Here is a 24,258-nt window from a genome sequence, read left to right as displayed (position 1 = left end):
CTTAACACACTTTGCTAATGTTTCCTTTTTATACACAAATATAATGCACCTAATTTAGTCATAGCTATCTCCACTGTTGTGTTTTGTGTTTTAACTATGTAGTGTTAGAGATCATAGATGCAGGATTAGAAGATTGGTCTGTGGTTGTGATGAACATTCTGAGAATTTTTTCTGTCCCACTCAAATAGGATGAATTGTCTTTGCAATAACAAAACTAGAAGTGATAATTGTAGTTCATATAGTACTGCTACTGTATTTGAACCCTATTGTGTTTTAAGATAAGTTGAATTTTCAGGTAGTAGGATTTATACCAGTTATTAGAATTTTTTGAGAGTTGGTTTAAATATACCACAAATACATCACATTTTTGTTTTCTTCATCCAGACAGGTGATTTGGCTTCTGCACAGTTAGGAGGAGCACCAAACCGATGGGAGGTTTTGTCAGCCACACCTACAACTATAAAAGATGAAGCTGGTAATCTAGTACAGATTCCAAGTGCTGCTACTTCAAGTGGGCAGTATGTTCTTCCCCTTCAGAATTTGCAGAATCAACAAATATTTTCCGTTGCACCAGGATCAGATTCATCAAATGGTACAGTGTCCAATGTTCAGTATCAAGTGATACCACAGATCCAGTCAACAGATGGTCAGCAGGTTCAAATTGGTTTCACAGGCTCTTCAGATAATGGGGGTATAAATCAAGAAAGCAGTCAAATTCAGATCATTCCTGGCTCTAATCAAACCTTACTTGCCTCTGGAACACCTCCTGCTAACATCCAGAATCTCATACCACAGACTGGTCAAGTCCAGGTTCAGGGAGTTGCAATTGGTGGTTCATCTTTTCCTGGTCAAACCCAAGTAGTTGCTAATGTGCCTCTTGGTCTGCCAGGGAATATTACATTTGTACCAATCAATAGTGTCGATCTAGATTCTTTGGGACTCTCGGGCAGTTCTCAGACAATGACTGCAGGCATTAATGCCGATGGACATTTGATAAACACAGGACAAGCTATGGATAGTTCAGACAATTCAGAAAGGACTGGTGAGCGGGTTTCTCCTGATATTAATGAAACTAATACTGATACAGATTTATTTGTGCCAACATCCTCTTCATCACAGTTGCCTGTTACGATAGATAGTACAGGTATATTACAACAAAACACAAATAGCTTGACTACATCTAGTGGGCAAGTTCATTCTTCAGATCTTCAGGGAAATTATATCCAGTCGCCTGTTTCTGAAGAGACACAGGCACAGAATATTCAGGTTTCTACAGCACAGCCTGTTGTACAGCATCTACAACTTCAAGAGTCTCAGCAGCCAACCAGTCAAGCCCAAATTGTGCAAGGTATTACACCACAGACAATCCATGGTGTGCAAGCCAGTGGTCAAAATATATCACAACAGGCTTTGCAAAATCTTCAGTTGCAGCTGAATCCTGGAACCTTTTTAATTCAGGCACAGACAGTGACCCCTTCTGGACAGGTAACTTGGCAAACGTTTCAAGTACAAGGGGTCCAGAACTTGCAGAATTTGCAAATACAGAATACTGCTGCCCAACAAATAACTTTGACGCCTGTTCAAACCCTCACACTTGGTCAAGTTGCGGCAGGTGGAGCCTTCACTTCAACTCCAGTTAGTCTAAGCACTGGTCAGTTGCCAAATCTACAAACAGTTACAGTAAACTCTATAGATTCTACTGGTATACAGCTACATCCAGGAGAGAATGCTGACAGTCCTGCAGGTGAGTCTTAAGTTATATCATGCCATAAATAAGGTCATTGAAAATACACAGAGGGAAATTTTTTGCTTCAGGTATTTATCAGCGTCAGGCTTACATTAGAAGTAATGATCAATGTTTGTGTGAAAATATGTTTGTATGAAAGTAGACATCAAAGTAGCTTCCAAATTATTGTTCTTTGAAAGTTTGTAGTTTTTGAAGTTAGGGATTCATTTTTCTAGTATGCCAATTACATTTATAGTTTTTTCTTAATTTTTTATTTGTTTTGACATTTGATTGATTGATTCAGGCATTATAAAATTTTTATTTGGCAGGTAGGCTGTCTTGGTTGGCCTTAGTGTAATGTGAATTAAAAATTTTATGCATTATATTTGGTTGAGGAGTCAGGTTGGTACAGTGAAAACATGGTACAGGGAGTAAATATGCCTCAGCCACTTGCTAGGTGTGTGATTTTGGCCCGGTTATTTTTCTTTTGCAAACTCGGTTTCCTCGTTGTCTAAAATGGAGGTGTTGGACTAGGTAACTGTCTAGGTGACCTTCCAGACCAAAAATTCTTTGATTCTGTGATAGTGGGCATTACATTAATCTTAACTGTGCTAGAAATAGTTGTCAATAGTATTAGTAGACATTTCAGAAGTCTACTCTTTGAATGTTGTATAAGAATTAAATAATAAAGTTTAAAAAGAGATAGTGTAATTTTTATCCTATGAATGTTGTCTGTCTAGATAACATTTGATTGAATGTTTTGTTGTGCAGTAAGTCCTGAACTTTATTACTTTAATTCAGTTTTGTATTTGGATTTCTGTGGAGATTGTACTATTAACATTCTTTCACCAGGTCAGTGATTCTAAACTCTTAAAAGTGGGACACTTTAACTGAACTGATTCACATAACTCCCATCACCTTTTAAAGATTATCTGTTTTCTTTTGATAAATTTGTGATACATGCTTAGAAAATTGGAATGGCCTTAGAACCTCAGATCTGTATTTGGAAATCCTTTAATTGCATTTGAGCCTTCTGAAGCTGTGATGATTTTTTTTAGGGGTTGGGATTAGGATTTCTGAAGCTGGTTTAGAGCAGTGGTTTTTTTGTTTTTTCTCTTTTTGAGATGGAGTCTCGCTCTGTCACACAGACTGGAGTGCAGTGGCGCGATCTCAGCTCACTGCAACCTCTGCCTTCTGGGTTCAAGCAATTCTTGTGCTTCAACCTCCCGAGTAGCTGGGATTAGCTCCTGAGTAGCTGGGATTGCAGGTGCATGCCACCACGTCCAGCTAATTTTTGTATTTTTAATAGAGATGGGGTTTCACCATGTTGGCCAGCCTGGTCACAAATTCCTGACCTCAAGTGATCCCCCCGCCTCGGCCTTGGCCTCCCAAAGTGCTGGGATTACAGGTATGAGCCACTACTCTGCTCTTGGCCTAGAGCAGTAGTTCTTAAAACGTGATCTGTGGACCATTGGATATCCCTAAGACCGTCTGAGAGGTCCTTCTTATCAAGCTACACTAAGAAATTACTTGCCTTTTTCTCTGTGTTGACACTTTCAGTGGTGGTGGTAAGACTGCTTGTGTCTTAGCGTAAATCAAGGCAGTGACAGCAGACTGTAATAGTTGTTGCTGTATTCTTCATGACCATGCACTTGCAGTTAAAGAAAAATCCCAGCTTCACTCAAGAATGACCTTGATGAACAGTAAGAAAAGATATTTACTAAATCTTGACCCTTGAGGGCTGCATGTCTTTTAAAAAATAATAGCTTTATTGGGATATAATTCACATACCATAAAACTCACTCTTTATACAATTCGCTGGTTTTAACTGTGGTCATAGAGTTGTACAACCATCATCACTATCTAGTTTTAGAGCATATTTATTACCCCAAAAGGAAACCCATACTCTTTAGCAGTCACTCTTCATTCTCTTCCCCTCAGACCCTGACAACCGCTGCTCTACTTTCTGTCCCTTCGGATTTGCCAGTTATTTCATATCAGTGTAATTGTATAATATGTGACCTTTGGTGTTGTGGTTTCTTTCATTTAGCATGATGTTTTCAAGGTTCATCTGTGTCATAGTATGTGTCAGAACCTCATTTCTTTATATGGCTGAATACTGTTCCATTGTATGCATATACCACATTTTATTTATCTACCGATAGACACTTAGGTTGTTTCCACTTTTTGGCTTTTATGAATAGTGCTGCTGTGAACATTTGTGTAGGTAGCATTTTGTGTGGAAATGTTTTCTTTTGGGTATGTACCTGGGACTGGATTGCTGGGTTGTGTGGCAGTTGGGTTTAACTGGTTTTCCAAAGAGACCATACTGTTTTACGTTCTCATTGGCAGTATGTTGAGGGTCCCAGTTTCTCTCTAGCGCCACCAACCTTTTATTGCACATCTTTCTGATTACAGCCATCCTAATGGGTATGAAGTGGTATCTCTTTATGGTTTTGGTTTGTAGTTACTACTACATGTCTTTGTAGTATTCTTTGTGATGAAATGGGAAATACGCTTTAATAAAGCATTTTTGCTGCATATCAAAATAAGAATTGTTTAAAAAACCACTTTTTTCCCTCAGTTATGCAGTTCTGTGAGTTGCAAGCTGAACTAGATGCTGTTTTCATCAAATATTATTTTTACTTGGAAGAATGACTGATAAACTGGTTTTGAGATTAATGTAGTTAAGTGACAGATATTTCCTCAAAAAAAATGAAATGAGCCTGTCATGTGAAGGAAAAAAACTGGAAACCGCTTGCTGCTGATGACAAAATTTGCATTTTCCAGTGAAAATTAGAATTTTGAGAAACTCAAATCTATTATGAGCTTGATACCTTCTTAATACTAAATATTTTTCTGATGAGATGGGTAGTGATACTAACAGCTTTTTTGATATTGTATTTTAATGAAATGTGCTAACACTTGGAAGATCTGTGTGATAGTTCAGTGAACCAGCAGATTTCAAATGACCAACGCATTATATTACAAAATTGTGCATGGGTAAAAGATCCATTCAAAGTGCAAGATAGACCAATAACAGTATAGAAAGTTTACAGTAGTGTCAGGTTCCACATTTGTACTGAACTTTAAGAAACTGCCACCTTTAAATTTGGTGTAGTATTCAAAGAAAACCCACAATTGGCTGAAAGGGTACTAAGTTATTCTTGCCCTTTCCAGGTACATATCTGTGAGAGTAGATACTCTTCATAAGCTTCAGCCCGAACCATGTATTGCAAGAGATTGAATGCAGGAGCAGATCTGAGACTTTAAATGTCTTCTTTTATTCACTCTAGACATTACAGAGATTTGTGAAAATGTAAAACATGATTTTCTCATTAAACTTTTTTTGTTGTTTTGAAAAATGTTTTTCATAAAGTTAATTTATGTTAATGTAATGGATTTATTTTTAAATGAATTAAATTTAAATTTCTGTTCATGATTCAGTAAATATCAATTTACACATATACTACATGAACAAAAGTTTTTTGTGAACGTCAGTAATATGTAAGTTTGGAAAGGAGTTCTGAGACTAAAAGGTTTGAGAGTTAGGTGACAGATTACTAAAGACATGAAAGATAGTTTTTAGAAACCAGTTTTTAATGTGTTTACATAATTAATGTTACAGAGTTCTATAGGTGTTAGAAAAAAAATCTCTAGAAACTTTGATTTTTGTGTATTTATGTTGGTCATGAAATGATGTTGTTATGAAGCGCTAAGTTCTTCAGTCAAGTAATTTCTTTTCAAATGTTACCAGAATAGAAACACTGTATGTATTTAATACAAAATGGAATTTTAGTTTATTGAATGGTGCTCAAGAAGGGTAAAATAAATACTCCAGAAAGCCATTAAATTTGAATTTTGTCCTGATTTTAAAGGAATGGGGATATTATTTGAGAAAGTAAAAGTTAAAGCAAGTGAGAATAAAAATGCTGGATAAGACATAGCATATTTAGTAATAAAAACCAGGAAGTTTTCATATTGAGGATATAAACTTTCTCTTGGTATACTTTCTAATTGGCAAGAAGGGAGATACATTAAGATGCTTTTTCTCACCAGAAAATCAGAGCAAAACATTTGTTTCAGTGTTACGTGTAGTATGCCCAGATGAAAATGCTGAAAACTTTGACATCCTTGGTTGGCACCCCCCCCGTTTTTTTTTTTTTTTTTTTTAAAGAGACAGGGTCTCTGTCTTCTAGGCTGAAATGCGGTGCTGTAATTATAACACATTGTGATCTCAAACTACTGGCCTGAGCCTCCTGAATGTGTAGAACTGCAGGCTGGCACCACCATGCCTAGCTAAGTTTTAAATTTTTGTAGAGATGGCATCTTGCTATGTTGCCCAGGTTGGTCTTGAACTGCTTGGCACAAGGAGTCCTCTTGCCTTGGCTTCCCAAAGCGTTGGAATTATAGGCATGAGCTACTGTGCCTAGCCTGTACTGTACTTTTGATAAGCATGACATTTATGTAACAATTTCCCAAAATAAAGGAGAAAGTACTTATTTATTTATTTATTTATTTATTTATTTTTTTAAACCAGGGCTCTGGAATTTGCCTTTTTGTTTGTTTTTGTTAAGTTTAAAGGACCCCTTTAATAAAAATGACCTATACTCCAGCCTGTTTTAAGCAGTAAGTCTGACTTTGGTCCCTTCTTTTTTGGGGTACTTTTACTATTTATCCTTTCGAAACCAAATCTCCATCTTCCTGGAAACACCAGGCGCCTAGCTGAAACCCTGCTAATCTTACATATATCTGTCCATTTGTGGCTCACTGAGAAAAGCATGCTGCTTTAGGAAACTTTGTTGTTGTCTCATTTTTACTTTATCATTGCTGTATCTTGAAACTGGGTAAGAGGAGGCAAAGTATGAATGTATGTATCTTTCCAATGTCAAAATTTTCCCGCAATTTAAGCCAAGACTTAATTCAGTCTCAAATTTTAGCCCTCTACCAGATTTTGTTTTATCTAAAATACAGTTTATTTTTCAAGACTGGGCACATTTAAAATGGAGTCAGGTGTTTGAAGTTGGAAGAAGAGTTTATAGAAGTCATTTCTTCTTAAAAGCAAACAACTTAATGTTTAGAATTCCCCGTTATTCATGAAAAACTGGACAGTTGCAGGTTAACTGGTAGCTGTCTTTTTGTATTAGAGAAAATAGAAACTTTACAAAAGGTAGGAATTTTTTTTTTTTTTTTTTTGAGATGGAGTCTCGCTCTGTCGCCCAGGCTGGAGTGCAGTGGCCGGATCTCAGCTCACTGCAAGCTCCGCCTCCCGGGTTTACGCCATTCTCCTGCCTCAGCCTCCAGAGTAGCTGGGACTACAGGCGCCCAGCCACCTCGCCCGGCTAGTTTTTTGTAGTTTTTTAGTAGAGACGGGGTTTCACCGTGTTAGCCAGGATGGTCTCCATCTTCTGACCTCGTGATCCACCCGTCTCGGCCTCCCAAAGTGCTGGGATTACAGGCTTGAGCTACCGCGCCCGGCCCAAAAGGTAGGAATTTTTAACTTAATATTTAAGTTTTTGTTTTTTTTTTGTTATACTTTAAGTTCTAGGGTATATGTGCACAACGTGCAGGTTTGTTACATATGTATGCATGTGCCATGTTGGTGTGCTGCACCCTGTAACTCGTCATTTACATTAGGTATATTTCCTAATGCTATCCTTCCCCCCTCCCCACATGCAGAAAAGTCCAGAGTTAGATTCATTGCTGAAAACAAGAGCCTAGAGTAGAGCTCTTTTTTGTTAAGGGGGAGCTACAGAAAGTTGTTGCTGTTTGTTATCCTGAGGTATGACTTAAATGAAGATTTACAGAGATGAGACGATGATGCAGGGAAATAGGAGGACATCAGCACAGTCTTACGACCACCACGTATGAACCAGTTTGAACCATTGAACTGTTAGCTGAGTGTTTGGATTTGTGATATAGCCAGTATTACTACTTGGAAGACTTATATATATGAGTTCTGGGGCTTGCAAAAATGGCAGACCCATAATAGTAATACTGAGAAAGATAGAAAAAAATTATATTCAAGATGATCCTGAAAACCTAAATTCCAAAATACATGAAGGCAAAATCTATGAAAGATAGCTGATAAAATCAACAATTAGGAGATGAATTCGTGTCAGATTAAAGAAAATAAACCATTCTGTTAAAGATTTTAAAAATCAGTATGCTTGTAATTGTCAGTGAGATAAAAGAAGCAGTAGCATCTATAGAAAAGAAGTGAAACAAAAACAGTAGATATGAAAAAACAATCAAATCCTGGGTATGAGAAACACATTTCATTGATTCTAAGACACATTTCTGAAATTGGGGTGCATCTTGCAATTCAAGACATGTCAGTGTTTCTGTCTCTTTTTTTTTTTTTAAACTGGTAGTGCTTTCTCTTAGATGAAATATAAAAGTTTTTTGGGGAGAAAAAAGACAACCTTTAGAATGGATTGAGCAAATAGTAATATACTGAGGAATTTATCCAGAATACCACACGGATAATGAACGAGCAATTAAGACATGGAGGATAGATTGAGAGCCACCAGTGTAGAAATTTCAGAGAAAAAGAATAAAGTGAATGGCAAGAGAAGCAACGTTTGATGAAATAATGGCTAAGAATTTTCTTGTGTTGAAGAAATACAATCTACAGATCAAGTTTTATTTCAAGTATGTAGATAAGTAGAAATAAGTTCATCTCTGACTTAAACTGAAATCACAGACATTACAGAGATGTTACATTAACATCTTAAATGTTAACAGAGAGAAGACAGATTACTTACAAGGAATGATAGATAGCCCAGCCAAGCATGGTGGATCATGCCTGTAATCCCCAAAAAAATAAAGCCAGGTGTGGTGGTATGCACCTGTAGTTGTAGTTACTGGGGAGGCTAAGTTGGGAGGATTGCTTGAGCCTGGCAGGTCAAGGCTGCAGTGAGCTGTGATTGTGCCACTGCACTCCACACTGGTGACAGAGTGAGGCCCCGTCTCAAAAAAAAAAAAAAAAAAAAAAAATAAGGTGTATCTTTCTTTTTAGCCACACAAATGTCAGAAGATCATAGAGTAGTATTCAGAGTGCTGAGAGAAAATAACCAGCAGCCCAGAATTCAGTGAGCAATTAAACTACTCAAGATTTAGAGTTTAGTGAAGATATTTAAAATACTATTATTCAAAGACCTTTATTGAACTGACTACTATAGGATTAAGTAGGAAAAATGGATCCTGAGGAAATGAGTTGAAAATGAGGAAATAACAGTAATTACAGAAATGGATTTTAAAAATTGGTAATTTGAATCCTGGTGTGGTGGTATATGCCTTTAGTTTCAGCTACTCAGGAGGCTGAGGTGGGAGAATTGCTTGAGGCCAGGAGTTTAAGACCAGCTTGGGCAAGAGAGACCCCCATCTCTTTAAAAAAAAAAAAAATGATAATATTGGTAACTTAAAAATGTAGAAAATTTCAAAAGTACACAAAAACAATACATAATGAACCTTCCACTTACCCCTTTCCCAGCTTTAGCAATGATGATCACCCTGCTATTCTTTCTTTTATTTCTACCATTTAAAGTTTTATTTTTGCTGAGTTATTTAATCAATGTATTATTATTTTTGAGACCCTATCTTACTCTGTCACCCAGGCTGGAGTGCAGTGGTGCAATCTTGGCTCATTGCAGCCTCCACCTCCTGGGTTCAAGTGATCCTCCTGCATCGTCATCTTGAGTAGCTGGGATTACAGGAGCCTGCCACCATGCCTGGCTAATTTTTGTATTTTTTAGTAGAGATGGGATTTCACCACGTTGGCCAGGCTAGTTTTGAACTCCCAACCTCAAATGATCCGTCCACCTCAGCCTCCCAAAGTGCTGGGATTAAGGCATGAGCCAACAGGCCTGACCTTTGCTGAGTTATTTCAAAGCAAATCTGGCATCATATAATATTGTCCCAAAATACTAATGGAGTGGTTCTCAATGTGTAGTCTGAGACCCCTGGGGGAGGTGTCCCTGTGATCCTTTAATGGGAGAGTGAAGTCAAAGCTATTTTCATAATATTAAGATGTTATTTACCTCTTTCACCTCACAAGTAGTGTACAGTGGAGTTTTTATTAGGGAAGCTGAACATTTTTGCATGTTTATTGGCTAATTGTGTTTTTTTGTTAAATTGCCTTTTACGTTTTTTGCTTATTTTCCCCCACTTATATAGCATACTTCTTGTATACTGTATACATAAAGATGTTGTAAAACGTCTTTATATGTCCGGGATATTAATCTTTTGTCCCACACTACAAATAATGTCATCATTTTTTTGCCTTCAAGTTTAGTCATGTTGGGTTGAGGTATACATAAATTCTTACTAGACTCTTTTTTAGTATAATAACTTAGAAACTTTGAGGTGTAGTTTTTGAATTTAGTTTGTATTGATTTACACGTCTTCTGATGTAGTGGGAACAGTATGTGGAAGAAATTGGGAATTTTAAATTATACTTTCTTAGACTAGAAGATCTAAAATGCATTGTGTGACCTTTAAAGTAATTTTAAATATATGGTTTTGGTCACACTTTGGTTTCTTAGTATTCTATGGAAAAATAGTGTTCATAATTCCATGAGACCCATCCTTGAGGATGATACTCCATCAACCTGAAGTGTATGTAATTTAATATTAGTAAATACTATAACCATTTACTTGTTCTGATATAGCTGTGTGATTTAAACCATATAATTTTAGAGAGCTCAAATAATTCAACTTATTTAAATGCATCTTGAATGAATGGCTGCTCAGTGTTTGTTTTTTGTGGAGATAAGGTTTCACCATGTTGGTCAGGCTGGTCTCAAACTCCTAGTTTCAAGTGATCCAGCTGCCTTGGCCTCTCAAAATGCTGGGATTACAGGCGTGAACCACTGCCCCACCACTGGTGGTTTTTTTTTTTTTTTAATACTTTTCTCTTTAATTTGTTTTCTGGAATAGTGTATTTAGTTTATAATTAACCAAATTTACCCCATAATTTAGTCAGCAACAATAATGCAAATAAGGATTCTGGATGAACATAAAAGAATGGAAATCACCTGATGTGTGCTCTTCATTAGAGTGTTACATTTTTCAGTAATGCCGTATTTTAATCCAAGAGGAGAACTTTTTTACAGCTTGTTCTCTAAACTGCCTCATCATTTTAGTGGTTCTTGGGTACAATTTTTGTATTCAACTTCATGTTTTTTGAGACAAGGTCTAGCTCTGTCACCCAGGTTGGAGTGCAGTGGTGCAGTTTTGGCTCACTGCAATCTCCAGCTCCCAAGTTCGAGCATTCCTCCTGAGTCAGCTGGGACTACAGGTGTGTGCCACCACACCCGGCTAATCTTTTGTATTTTTTCTAGAGATGGGGTTTTGCCATGTTGCCCAGGGTGGCCTCGAATTTCTGAGCTCAAGCAGTCTGCCTGCCTTGGCCTCCCGAAGTGTTGGGATTATAGGTGTGAGCCACCATGCCAGGCCTTCGGCTTTATTTTATGAGGGTACTTAATGTGTGACATTGTTTTCATAAATCTCATTAATTCTCTGATTCAATGTGTGGTCTGAGACCCCTGGGGGAGGTGTCCCTGTGATCCTTTAATGGGAGAGTGAAGTCAAAGCTATTTTCATAACATTAAGATGTTATTTACCTCTTTCACCTCACAAGTAGTGTACAGTGGAGCCATGTGTACATAGGACCATCATTCTCTCAGTAACCTAGGTTAGTCAGTCATTGATTCAGTCAACAAATGTTTGAGGGTACAGTCACATGCTGCATAATGATGTTTCAGTCAGCAACAAACCACATATACGATGGTGGTCCCATAAGATGTAAGACTTTTATTTTTACGGTTCCTTTTCTGTTATGTTTAGATACACAGATAACGTACCATGTACCATCATGTTTATAGTTGCCTGTAGTACTCAGTATAGTAACTTGTTATACAGGTTCTTAGCCTGTGAACAACAGACTATACCTATAGCCTAGATGTGTAGTAGACTATACCATCTAGGTTTGTGTAAGAAAGACTGCAATGTTTGCACAGTAATGAAATCGCCTAATGATGTATTTCTCAGAATGTATCCCAGTCATTAAGTGACAAATGGTTTTATACTACAATATTCTAGGTAGTATTCTTTGCAGCAGTGAAAAAGACTAAGTCCCTGCTCTCATGAATCTTGTGTTCTAGTGGATGAAGACAAGTAAGCAAGTACAATAATTTTACATAATTAGTGTTATGAAGAAAATAAAGCGGCGCTGGGAGCGGTGGTTCACGCCTTTAATTCCAGCACATTGGGAGACCATAGTGGGAGGTTCACTTAAGCTCAGGAGTTCGAGACCAGCCTGGGCAACATAGTGAGACCCCCATCTCATAACAAAATAAAAATTAAATTAAAAAAGAAAATAAAGCAGAGTTATGGAATAACCGTGGAGTATGGTGGTTATTTTAAATATGATGGTTAGGAAATCCCACCTTATAAGAAAATGAAATTAAGCTACAGATCTGAACATTGATAAAGGAGCCTGTCACTGACATTTGGAGGAAAGAGTATTCCAGGAAGAGGGAATGAGCAAGGTGGCTGGAATTTCGTGAATGAGGAGTGTTAGAAAATAAGATTGTAATCAGTCAGGGGCCAGATAATATATGCCATGGTAGGGAAATTGGATTTATTTCATGTCTCATAGGAAAACATTGGTAGGTTTTAAGCAGGGAACTGATATAATTTATGTATTTAAAAGATCACTCTAGCAGGTCCCTGCCTCAGAGTAAGCATAAGGCTGATGGAGCAACAGAGTCATCCCTCAGTATCCAATGGGGATTGGTTCTAGGATACTTCCTACACCCCCTAGAATATCAAAATCCCCAGATGCTCTAGTCTCTTGTAGTATTTGCATATAACCTACACACATCCTCCCACAAGCTTTAAATCATCTCTAGGTTACTTACAATACCTAATATAATGTAAATGCTATATAAATAGTTGTACTGTATTTTAAATTTTGTATTTTTATTATTTTTGTGTTTTTAAAAAAACTTTTGATTTGCAGTTAGTTGGATCCACAGATACAGAACCCGTGGAGGGTTGACTGTACAATCAAAAGATGATAGTTTGGCTAGGCTAGTAATGGGGAAAATCTGGGGAAGGGTGGAGTAAAGTGGGAATTAAGTCTGTTATGGCTTTGTTAAATTTGAAATGACTATTAGATCTACAAGTGGATGGTTCCAGTAAACAGTAGAATATCAGAATCTAGTGGTCAGGTTGGCCTGGAGGTAGAATTTAGGGTGTCATTAGTGTATACATATATGACTCGATGAAATCATTCAGGTCATAGTTTCTTTTCCAGTCGCCCAGGCTGGAGTGCAGTGGCATGATCCTAGCTGACTGTAACTTCCGCCTCCTGGGTTCAAGCGTTTCTCCTGCCTCAGCCTCCCAAGTAGCTGGGATTACAGATGTGCGCCACCACGCCTAGCTAATTTTTGTATTTTTCATAGAGATGGGATTTCACCATGCTGGCCAGGCTGGTCTTGAACTTCTGACCTCAAGTGATTCGCCTGCCTTGGCCTCCCAGAGTGCTGGGATTACAGGCTTATAGGCATGAGCCATCGCGCCTGGCCCCAACTTTCGACTGCATTGTAGAATCTCTCAGAGAACTTTCTAGAAATGCCAACGACTTGTGTTCATCCTCCTCACAATTCTAGTTTAATTGCTCTACGTGAAGCCACGAAAGTTGTGTTATAAAAGTCCCCAAGTGATTTTGAAGTGCAACTGGTTTAAGAATTTCTAACTTAATAGAGAAAGAATATACATAGAGAAGAGCTTGGGAAATCATATTCTGACCCTCAGATTATTTCTCTAGACTTTTTAAATGTAGGGTCTGGCAAAGTATCAAATGTAACCCACCAGGCATATGAGAAGGTAAGACAACAGGAATGAGAACCAGCAGAAACAATAGAAATAGACTAAAAACTACCTAACTGTGGTCTAGGGAATACAAGCCACGCTTGAAAAAATTTTAACAGTTGGAGACTGTAACAGAAATGACACTGCAGATTTGTAAAAGAACCAAATAGAAATTCAGGAACTGAAACTTAAGTATCCAAAATTGAAGGAAAGCCTTAAGAGTGAGTCTTAGGGCATTCTCAACATTTAGAGGGTGAGAAGTAGAGGAAGAGCTCGCAAAGGAAACAGAAGGAGCTTCCATGAAAGCCAAGTATATTTTGGAAGCCAAGTCAGTAAATTAAGAACGGAGGAGGGAATGCTTATCCCTTTCTTTTCTTTTTTTTAGACAGGGTCTCACTATCACCCAGGCTGTAGTGCAGTGGCATGATCACTGCCTCAACCTTCCAGGTTCAGATGACCTTACCACCACAGCTTCCCAGGTAACTGGGACTGCGTGTGTGTGCTGCCATGTCTGGCTTATGTTTTGTAATTTTTAGTAGAGATGGGATTTCGCCACGTTGACCAGGCTGGTCTCGAACTCATGGGCTCAAGGTATCCACCTGCCTTAGTCTCCCAAAGTGCTGGGATTACAGACGTGAGCCACTGTACCTAGCATCATCTATTCATATATCGTGGAGGGTACATAAGATGAGAGAGAATGGGATATTGGATTTAGCAAGATAATGGTTGTTGGTGACTTTTAACAAGTGGTTTCATTGGAGTGCTGAGGGGGAAAGCATGAGTAGAATGATTTAAAAGGAGAAGAGGATTTGGTGAGAGAAATTACAATTTTTTTTTTTTCTCGTGTTATGAGCAACATTTGGCCGGGCGCGGTGGCTCAAGCCTGTAATCCCAGCACTTTGGGAGGCCGAGACGGGCAGATCACGAGGTCAGGAGATCGAGACCATCCTGGCTAACGCGGTGAAACCCCGTCTCTACTAAAAACTACAAAAAACTAGCCGGGCGAGGTGGCGGGCGCCTGTAGTCCCAGCTACTCTGGAGGCTGAGGCAGGAGAATGGTGTGAACCCGGGAGGCGGAGCTTGCAGTGAGCTGAGATCCGGCCACTGCACTCCAGCCCGGGCGACAGAGCAAGACTCTGTCTCAAAAAAAAAAAAAAAAAGAAAAGAAATAGATGGTAGCTGGAGGTGGACCTGGTTGAGGCGGTTGGTTTTCTAAGAATGTCGCCACAAATTAATGATTGCAAGCTGCTTATGAAGATCTAATGCCTGATGATCTGAGTGAGTGGAACAGTTTCATCCTGAAACCATCTCCCCTTCAGCGGTGAAATTGTCTTCCATGAAACTGGTCCCTGGTGCCAAAAAGGTTGGGGAGCACTGTCCTAGACTGCTGTTAAGACATCTAGTCTAGGCTGAGTGTGGTGTCATAATCCCAGCACTTTGGGAGGCTGAGGCTGGGAGAATTGCTTGAAGCCAGGAAGTTGAAACCAGTCTGGGCAACCAAGCAAGACCTTGCCTTTACCAAAAAAACAAAAAATTAGTTGATCACGGTAACATGTAACCATAGTCCTATCTGCTCAGAGAGGCTGATGGGAGGATTGCTTGAACCTAGGAGATCAAGGCTACAGTGAGTTATGATTGAGTCATTGCACTCCAGCCTGGGTGACTCTCTCTTAAAAAACAACTTTTATTTTCCATGCCTCCAATCTTTCCTCCTTTCTGGTGCATCAACACAAATTTATTTTTTTTTAAAACAATTTTACATTTTTTATCTTTTTAATTCCTCTCCCAAAATCAGATGTAACTTTTTTTTTTCGAGATGGAGTCTCGCTCTGTTGCTCAGGCTGGAGTGCAGTGGCGCAATCTTGGCCCACTGCAACTTCCGCCTCTCTGGCTCAAGTGATCCTCCTGCCTCAGCCTCCTGAGTAGCTGGGACTACAGGCCCACACCACCACACCTAGACAGTGTTTCACCATGTTGGCCAGATGGTCTCAAACTCCTGACCTCAGGTGATCCACCTGCCTTGGCCTCTCAAAGTGCTGGGAATTCAGGCATGAGCCACTGTGCCTGGCCAGATGTCACAAAAATTTTTAATCTTACTTCAAAAATGCTATAGTGGATATCCTTATGCAGATGTATCATTTCTTTTTAGTATGCATATCCGAAGCATATACATCTGAAAGCAAAATCCCAAGGTTGGAGAATATGTGCATTTTTAATTTTGTAAGACACTAGAAATGCTCCAATACATCATTTTTGTATCATTCATTTTCCCTAAACACAGATCATGTTGTTGCTTTCTGTAAAGTCTTGACTGGCTCTTCCTTTACCTTTGAATTGAGGTCTCTTGAGTCTACAAATACTTACAGCGCTCTTGCTGTGCATGCCAGATACTGGAGTTACAAAGATGAGTATGATAATTCTTGCACTAAAGGTGCTCATAATCTAACAGGTTAGACTGTGATTTCTCAACCTCTGCACTGTTGATATTTTGGGCCTGGTGATTCTTCATTGTGGGGTTGTCCTCTGCATTGTAGGATATTGAGGAGCATTCCTGACTTACCCTCTAGACGCTGGTAGCACTCTGTACCCCCTGCAGTTGTGACAGTAAAAAAAAATGGCTTCACACATTTGCCACATGTCCCCTGGAGGACAGTTCTTCATCTCCCCCTTAAGAATCATTGGGTTAGACAGACATGCACACAATTCTAGTATAATGTGATAAATGGTATGTTAACATTGAACCCCACAGCACTTTAGAAACAGGAATAGTGGAGTAACCTTCAGGTTGACATCTTTCAAGACTTAGCTCAGATACTACCTTATCCCGCAGCCTTCCTTTCTTCTTGCCAGCTTTGAATTACTGCTTGTTTAATAGCCCTTGTCCTTTGTCTCGTATTATAGCTAACATGTATTTCTTGTTTTGGAATTGGGCAGTCATTTCTTACTCTTTTTTTTCCTCCTTTTTTTTTAAATGGATAAAATGAAGAGATACCAGTAATAGATACAGAATAAACGTAGATTTGTGTGGAAATGTATAATGTAAATTTTACCTTAAATTTTACCTGTTTGCTTGCTTGCTTTTTTTTTTTTTTTTTCTTCTTGGAGACAAAGTTTAGCTCTTGTTGCCCAGGTGGGAGCACAGTGGCGGCACTATCTCGGCTCACTGCAACCTCTGCCTCTTGGGTTCAAGCGATTCTCCTGCCTCAGCCTCCCGAGTAGCTGGGATTACAGGTGCCCGCCACCATGCCTGGCTAATTTTTGTATATTTAGTAGAGACAGGGTTTTACCATGTTGACCAGGCTGGTCTTGGAACTTTTGACCTCAGGTGATCCACCCTCCTTGGCCTCCCAAAGTGCTGGGATTATAACTTTGTTCAGATGTGAAAGTTGCATTCTGTTTGTTTCATACTTCTACCAATTCTGTAATTGTGCTAAATTTGTAGCTTTTTAAAAACTCTTGACGTTCAGAATTATGTTTCAGAAGCCAACATATAAACCTGTGACGGAAGAAACTTAAGCAAAAGGAACGTTAGGTTTAGTCTTACCTGCATATGAGAGAATTTAGGAGAATTAAATGACTTGCCCCAAAGTCATTTTTTAACACTGTAGATTTTGTGTATTTTTATTCTAATGACATGATGAGAGATTTTTAAAACGTAAATTCTTTATCTTTGAGCAGTACATAATGAAATATTTGCAGATGAAATGTTATATCTGGGATTTGTTTCAAAATGGCAGTTTGGGTTATACATGAAATACAGTTGTCCCAGAGTTTGTGGAATTTGGGTGATGGGCACATGGGAGTTTGTTATACTTTTCTACTTTGGTATATATTGGAGATTTTCTAGAATAAAAAGGTTTTGAGAATGTGAGTTTTAGCCTCATGTTTTTAATGAGTAGAAAATTTGGATTAAAAATATTATAAAATTTCTTTTTAAACATTTTTTTTCTCAGACTTTAGTGAGCATCAGAAGGATTATTTAAAAACTTTTTTTCAAGAAATTTAACGTTAACTAAGATTGGACTTTAATTTTGGTTCCAACATCTCCTGTGATGTTTGGGTTAGTAAACTTTGTTCATAGTAACAGCTTGGGCAGGGTTTGAATACTTCCTTGATTCACAAGTGGAAGACGATTTTATGGTTCTGTTGTGAAAGCCTTGAAGATGAAGTTTTTACTGTTTAGGCTATTTTCCTGCATTATCTCTTGTGTTAATGAAGAAGGTAGTTGATAAATTTCGGGGAATAGCCAGTCACATAAAGCTGCAGTAGAAGTGTTCTTGGTTTTTCTTGCATATGAAGGGGAAAGTCAGATACATTTTTAATAAATCTCTTTGCTGCTTTCATTTGGCAGCCTTGTTTGGGCACGGGGATAATAAAGCCTCAAGAACTTGAGAGAGCGGGTGAAAAGTTTCTTACATTGAAACTAGTCAAATATGTACTTTTTTTGTATTGTCTGTAAAAGTATGTACCTATTCATTTTCTCAGGAAGCTTACAGATTTATTGGAGTAAGATAGATACATGGAGCAGTAATCAGTATAAATCGGTGTATGATCTGCAATATAAATCAATGTAATAAGTCACTAAATTGCGTGATACAGATAACTGTGTAGAATTTCAGAGGAATAGAAAATCAAAGAAGGCTCCAGGAGACCTAATAGAGAAGAGAGAAGAGAAGGTTAATGGGGAATCTAGATTTGTATAGGTAGAGAGATGAGAGGAAGATGTTTACTAACAAGGTCTAAAAAAAAAAAAAAAAAAATAGAGGCAAGGCAAAGCATTTCTCCAAAAATGGTTTGTAAGGTATTAATAGGTGTTATTAAATGTTATAAAAATGCTCATTAGCATGTTAAAAGTTTCTGAGAAATTCTGTGGGAAATGAACCTATTTAAGGAAAGGAAGCAGCATTTTTTTCTTTTTTAGATTATACCTCTGTAGTGATCAGTATTTCATTGGGTTAATTGTGAGGAACTACTTTGGGAAATGCTGTTATAGCATGTATAGAAATCTAGGCGGTTTGGTGACTAGTGCTGATAGGACACATTTGAGTAAGTATGGTGAGAGAATGAAAAGCACTGAATACTATTGGTGAGGGTTTCACTATTTTTAACCTTACTTAAGTAGCCCATGAAAGTTTTTGAACAGAGGAATAATGTGAGTAAATCAATGTTTGGAAGACGTATCTCCAGAACAGAGTGGAATGGGAAGAAACTAGCACCAAAGAAGGTAGGAGCGGGGCCAGGCGTGGTGGTTCACTCCTGTAATCCCAGCACTTTGGGAGGCCAAGGCAGGTGGATCACCTGAGGTCAAGAGCAGCCTGACCAATATGGTGAAACCCTGTCTTTACTAAAAATACAAAAAAATTAGCCAGGTGTGGTGGCATGCACCTGTAGTCCCAGCAACTCGGGAGACTGAGACAGAATTGCTTGAACCCAGGAGGCAGAGGTTGCAGTAAGCCAAGATTGCGCCACTGCACTCCAGCCTGGGTAACAGAGCAGGACTCCGTCTCAAAAAAAGAAGGTGGTAACAGGCCACTTTAGTTAAATGGAGGGAGGAAGGAAGGAAGGCAGAATGCCAGGCATTTCAAAATACGGATTTATAGGATTGGTGATTAACTGTCAGGAATACAAGAGATGAATCCATTTAAAGTTGTATCATTGGCACATTTGTGAGGGGAAAACTGATCTGGTGACCCCAAAATGATAGTAGTTTGAATGGATTGAATTTGTGGTTGAAATAATTGTTGCTAGCAGAGATGGAGGGCTGAGCCTAGGACAAAGGAATGGAATTCTGTAGGAGAGGGGTGATAGACACAATTGAGGTCAGGAGAATTGATAAAACTGAACAAGGGAATTATAAAAAGGAAGATGCTTTGGGAAATTTTGGGGGGGGTGGAGTGGGACCATAAAACTTATTAGCATCAGTAAAACATGCAGGAAATGTGTATTTTCTACCATTTCTAAGATACTCTTTTGGGATAGTAAAGTTTTAGTGGGTAATATATTTCTTTGGGTAACAGGAAAACAGGATTTCTCTTTCACCTGACATTTGGCGTTGGAAAGTTTAGTTTGGACTCAGCTGATTAGTTTGGTGTTGGTGGTTTTGTTGGTTGGGTTTTGGTTTTGTCTTACTATTTTCCGTCAGGAAAGCATCTACATGAATTGTCTGTCAATTCTAGATATCACCTCTGCTTTATTTAAAAGAGCTTCTTTTAGCCTGAACTGATCATTAATAAGTTAGAATACCCAGCTTTGTATTTTTTGGAAACAGCGTCTCACTCTGTCGCCCAGGCTGGAGTGCAGTGGCATGATCATAGCTTACTGCAGCCCCGAACTCCTGGGCTCAATCAGTTCTCCCGCCTCGGCCTCTAATTTACAGGTGTGAGTCATTGCACCTGTCCTAGAACATCGACTTTAAAACAGGTTTTGTAAGAAAGAATTAATTGCTGGTATCTGATACCAGTTAACATATCAGTACACTTATTCCCTAAGGAAAATTTGCCGCTATATTTACATAAGCCCTTCTTTTTGGTGCTTTTTTATTTTCTGCCACTTAAAGTATTTAATTCCCGTTACTTCATGTAATTCAGCCATTCATTACCTTGGATCCTCTTATATGCCAAAATTCCTTCTTGAATGTTTAAGTGAAGATGGAAGAGAATGTATTTATTTTTAGAAGAAAGTTTCAGCCTTAGAACTGTAAAAGCAAAGCTTTTGACCTTGAAGGTAATACCTTATATTTGTTGATAAATAAGTAGAGAGCTGATTTAAAATTTTTTTTTTTTATTTACTTTTTATGTTTTACAGTGATGGGGTCTTGCTGTGTTGCTCAGGCTGGTCTTGAACCCCTGGCCTTGGGTAATCCTGTGTGCCTCCTGAAGTGCTGGGATTACAGGCCTGGCAGTTGACTTTCTATGTTACAGTGTTAATAAATGGCAGAAGTTAACTTTAAAGGGTGTAAGGAAATCGTTTTGAAAATTGGTGAAAATATCTTTAGTTTTGATTAGCATTATGTCATTTATTATTTCCTGCTTTCTCCCTACTTTTTATAAATAGTTTTTTTCACTCCTATTTAATTTTCTTTCAGCCTACGCTTGTTTCAACAGCAGTAACCACTCAAAAAGACTTGGTAAGAAAGTTTTAAAGAGGATTTGAAGTACCTGATGGCCAAAATGAATTTTAAAAAATTGTATTTGATGTCTATTCCCATTTTTGCTTTTTTTCCATTCTAATCAGTTAAGTTTTTGCTCTTATATTTTTAGAGGCAAGTTCTCTCTCACCCAGAGTGGAGTACAGGGGTACAATTATAGCTCACTGCATCCTCAAACTCCTGGGTTCAAGGGATCCTACTGCATTAGCCACCTGAGTAGGTGGGACTACGGGTGCCCAGCACTGTGCCTTGCTAATTTTTTTATGATTTGATTTTTTGTAATGGTGGAGTCTCACTATGTTGCCCAGGCTGGTCTTGAGCACCTGGGCTCAAGCTATCCTCCCACCTCTGCTTCCCAAATACTTGGGACTACATAATCCAACTCTTATTTCCTCTTTTCATTTGCTTTTATTAAATCTTCAGGAATTTTGTTGAAGGGCAAATGATGTTCCATGGTAAAGAAATTTTGTCTTAGATTTACTGTTTGATCTAGTTAGTAGTAGTAGTTTATTCAAGTAGAGCTCTACCACTTTATCATTTCATTTGCTTTTTGAAGCAGGCTTATATCAGAACAAAAGGAAAATAAAGGTAGAATTTATTGAAAACATAGTTTGAAAGTTTTAAATTGTGATTTTATAAAGGTTATTTTACAAATGTTTTATTTATATATATATATATATATATATATAATTTTATAAATGTTCTTTGTACTGTCTTCCTAATATATCTGGTTCTCTTCTTCACCCAAGTTGGGTGTAGCCATGGAGCTTGCTTTGGCCAATGAAATATGTCATGGTGATTGATCCATTAGTCAAGAAAGCATGCAGTACACCCTCAGCTGATTTATGATGGATATGAATAAAAAATAGACCTTTGTTTTAAGCCACTGTGATTTGAGAGGTTGTTAGTACAACTTAATTTTGCCCTGCTCTGTTATATAGGGGAGCCACTAGCCCTGTGATGCTGTTAAGCACTCGGAAATGTGGCTAGACTGAATTGAGATGTGCTGTTAAGTGTAATAAAATACAAACTGAATTTTGAAGTTTTAGTATAAAAAATAGAATGTAAAACATTTCATGAATATTATTGATAAAAGATTGGAATTTAATTCTTTGGATATATAGGCATGCTTTATCGTGCTTCACAGATACTAAAAAAAAAATGAAGGATGTGGCAACCTCATGTTTGAGCAAGTCTGTTGACCCCATTTTTCCATCAGCACGTGATCACTTTGTGTCTCTGTGTCACATTTTGGCAGTTCTTGCAATATTTCAAATGTTTCCATTATTTTATTTTATTTTTTATTTTTGAGGCAGAGTCACCCACTGTCGCCCAGGCTGGAGTGCAATGGTGCAGTCTCGGCTCACTGCAAGCTCCGCCTCCTGGGTTCACACCATTCTCCTGCCTCAGCCTCCTGAGTAACTGGGACTACAGGAGCTCACCACCACGCCTGGCTAATTTTTTGTATTTTTAGTAGAGACGGGGTTTCACCGTGTCAGCCAGGATGGTCTCGGATCTCCTGACCTCATGATCCGCCCGCCTTGGCCTCCCAAAGTGCTGGGATTACAGGCGTGAGCCACCGCGCCTGGCCTTCATTATTATTATACTTCTTAACAGTGATCTGTAATCAGTGGTCTTTGATGTTACTGTTGTAATTGTCTTGGGGCACAACAGACTATGCACCCCCATAGAAGGTGAACTTAATTGATATAAAGGTTGTATGTTCTGACTGTTCCAACAACCAGCCATTTCCCCATCTCTCTGCTTGGGCCTCCCTCCTCCCTGAGACACAACAATATTTAAAGTAGGCCAATTCTGGGCACAGTGGCTCATGCCTGTAATCCCAGCTCATTGGGAGGCCAAGATTGGCAGATCACTTGAGGTCAGGAGTTCAAGTCCGGTCTGGCCAACATGGTGAAAACCGTCTCTACTGAAAATACAAAAATTAGCTGGGTATGGTGGCAGGCGCCTGTCATCCCAGCCACTTGGGAGACTGAGGCAGAAGAATTGCTTGAACCCGAGAGGCAGATGTTGCAGTGAGCTGAGATCACACCACTGCACCCCGGCCTGGGCAAAAGAGCAAAACTCTGTCTCAAGAAAAAAAAAGAAGAAACTAAGCCAATTAATAATAACCCTACAGTAGCCTCTAAGTGTTCAAGTGAAAGGAAGAATTGCACATATCTCACTTTAAGTCAAAAGCTAGAAATAATTAAGCTTAGTGAGGAAAGCATATTGAAAGCCCAGATAGACCAGAAGCTGGGCCTCTTGTGCCAAACAGCCAAGTTGTGAATGCAAAGGAAGGGTTCTTGAAGGAAATTAAAAGTCCTATTCCAGTGAACACATGTGATAAGAAAGCAAAACAGTCTCATTGCTGATATGGAGAAAATTTTAGTGGTCTGGCCAGATCATACCAGCCACAACATTCCTTTAAACCAAAGCCTAATCCAGAGCAAGGCTCCTAACTCTCTTCAATTCTGTGAATGCTGATAGAGGTGAGGAAGCTGCAGAAAGAGTTGGAAGCTAGCAGATGAGTCCATGAGTTTTAAGAAAAGAAACTGTTTCCATAACATAAAGGCAAGGCTGCAAGTGCTGATGTAGAAGCTGCAAGAAGTTATCTGGAAATTAACATCATTGATGAAAAGGGTCACGCTAAACAACAGATTTTCCGGCTGGGCGCGGTGGCTCAAGCCTGTAACCCCAGCACTTTGGGAGGCTGAGGCGGGAGGATCACGAGGTCAGGAGTTCGAGACCAGCCTGGCCAATATGATGAAACCCCATTTCTACTAAAAATACAAAAATTAGCCAGACGTGGTGGCGCCCATCTGTAGTCCCAGCTACTTGGGAGTCTGAGGCAGAAGAATCGCTTGAACCCAGAAGGCGGTTCAGTGGTTGAGTGGTTCAGAGATTGCAGTGAGCTGAGATTGCACCGTTGTACTCCAGCCTAGGAAACAGAGCGAGACTGTCTCAACAACAAAACAAAACAAACCGCTAGGCTGGTCTCGAACTCCTGACCTCAAGTGATCCACTTGCCTTGGCCTCCCAAAGTGCTGGGATTACAGATGGGAACCACCATGCCCAGCCAGCAACCACCATCTTGATCAGTCAGCAGCAATCGACATTGAGACGAGACCCTCCACCAGCAAAAAGATTACAATTTACTGAAGACTCGGATGATTGTTGGCATTTTTTAGCAGTAAAGTTTTTTAAAATAAATGTACTTTTTGTTTTTTTAGACATAATGGTGTTGCACACTTGATAGACTGCAGTATAGTATAAACATATGTACTGGGAAACCAAAAAAATGGGTGGCTTTGTTAATTGCAATATTAGCTTTATTGTACTTGTCTGGAATAAAATCTGCAGTGTTTCTGAGGTATGTCTATATTAGGTTAAATGAAATATTTTACCTTTGAGTTTTACTTTTTTAATGTAGCTGTTAGAAAATTTGAAGTTACTTATGTGAGTTGCATTGTATTTCTGTTGGACAGCATCTGTGTTGTTACAG

At 38.7% G+C, this 24,258-nt stretch overlaps 1 protein-coding gene across 6 annotated transcripts in view; it reads left to right on the top strand.

Annotated features, from left to right (window-relative positions):
- Window positions 1-24,258, top strand: part of LOC105483219 (Sp3 transcription factor) — an 82,394-nt gene that overhangs the window by 9,265 nt on the left and 48,871 nt on the right. For 5 of the 6 annotated variants that reach the window (XR_011609867.1, XR_011609868.1, XM_071072964.1 and 2 more), the window contains exons 4-5: window positions 385-1,744; window positions 20,691-20,732. Coding sequence is in view for 4 of the 6 variants with exons in the window: in XM_071072964.1 (XP_070929065.1) it covers window positions 385-1,744; window positions 20,691-20,732 (1,402 nt within the window). In the remaining 2 variants the exon portion in view is untranslated. The remainder of the gene's footprint in view (window positions 1-384; window positions 1,745-20,690; window positions 20,733-24,258) is intronic. The other variant, XM_071072963.1, reaches the window with a different exon arrangement.

Source organism: Macaca nemestrina, chromosome 11, assembly GCF_043159975.1.
Source record: "Macaca nemestrina isolate mMacNem1 chromosome 11, mMacNem.hap1, whole genome shotgun sequence".
In the NCBI taxonomy this organism is placed as follows: domain Eukaryota; kingdom Metazoa; phylum Chordata; class Mammalia; order Primates; family Cercopithecidae; genus Macaca; species Macaca nemestrina.
Note: the sequence above shows the minus strand (reverse complement) of the source record. Positions and strands in the feature narration are given on the sequence as shown.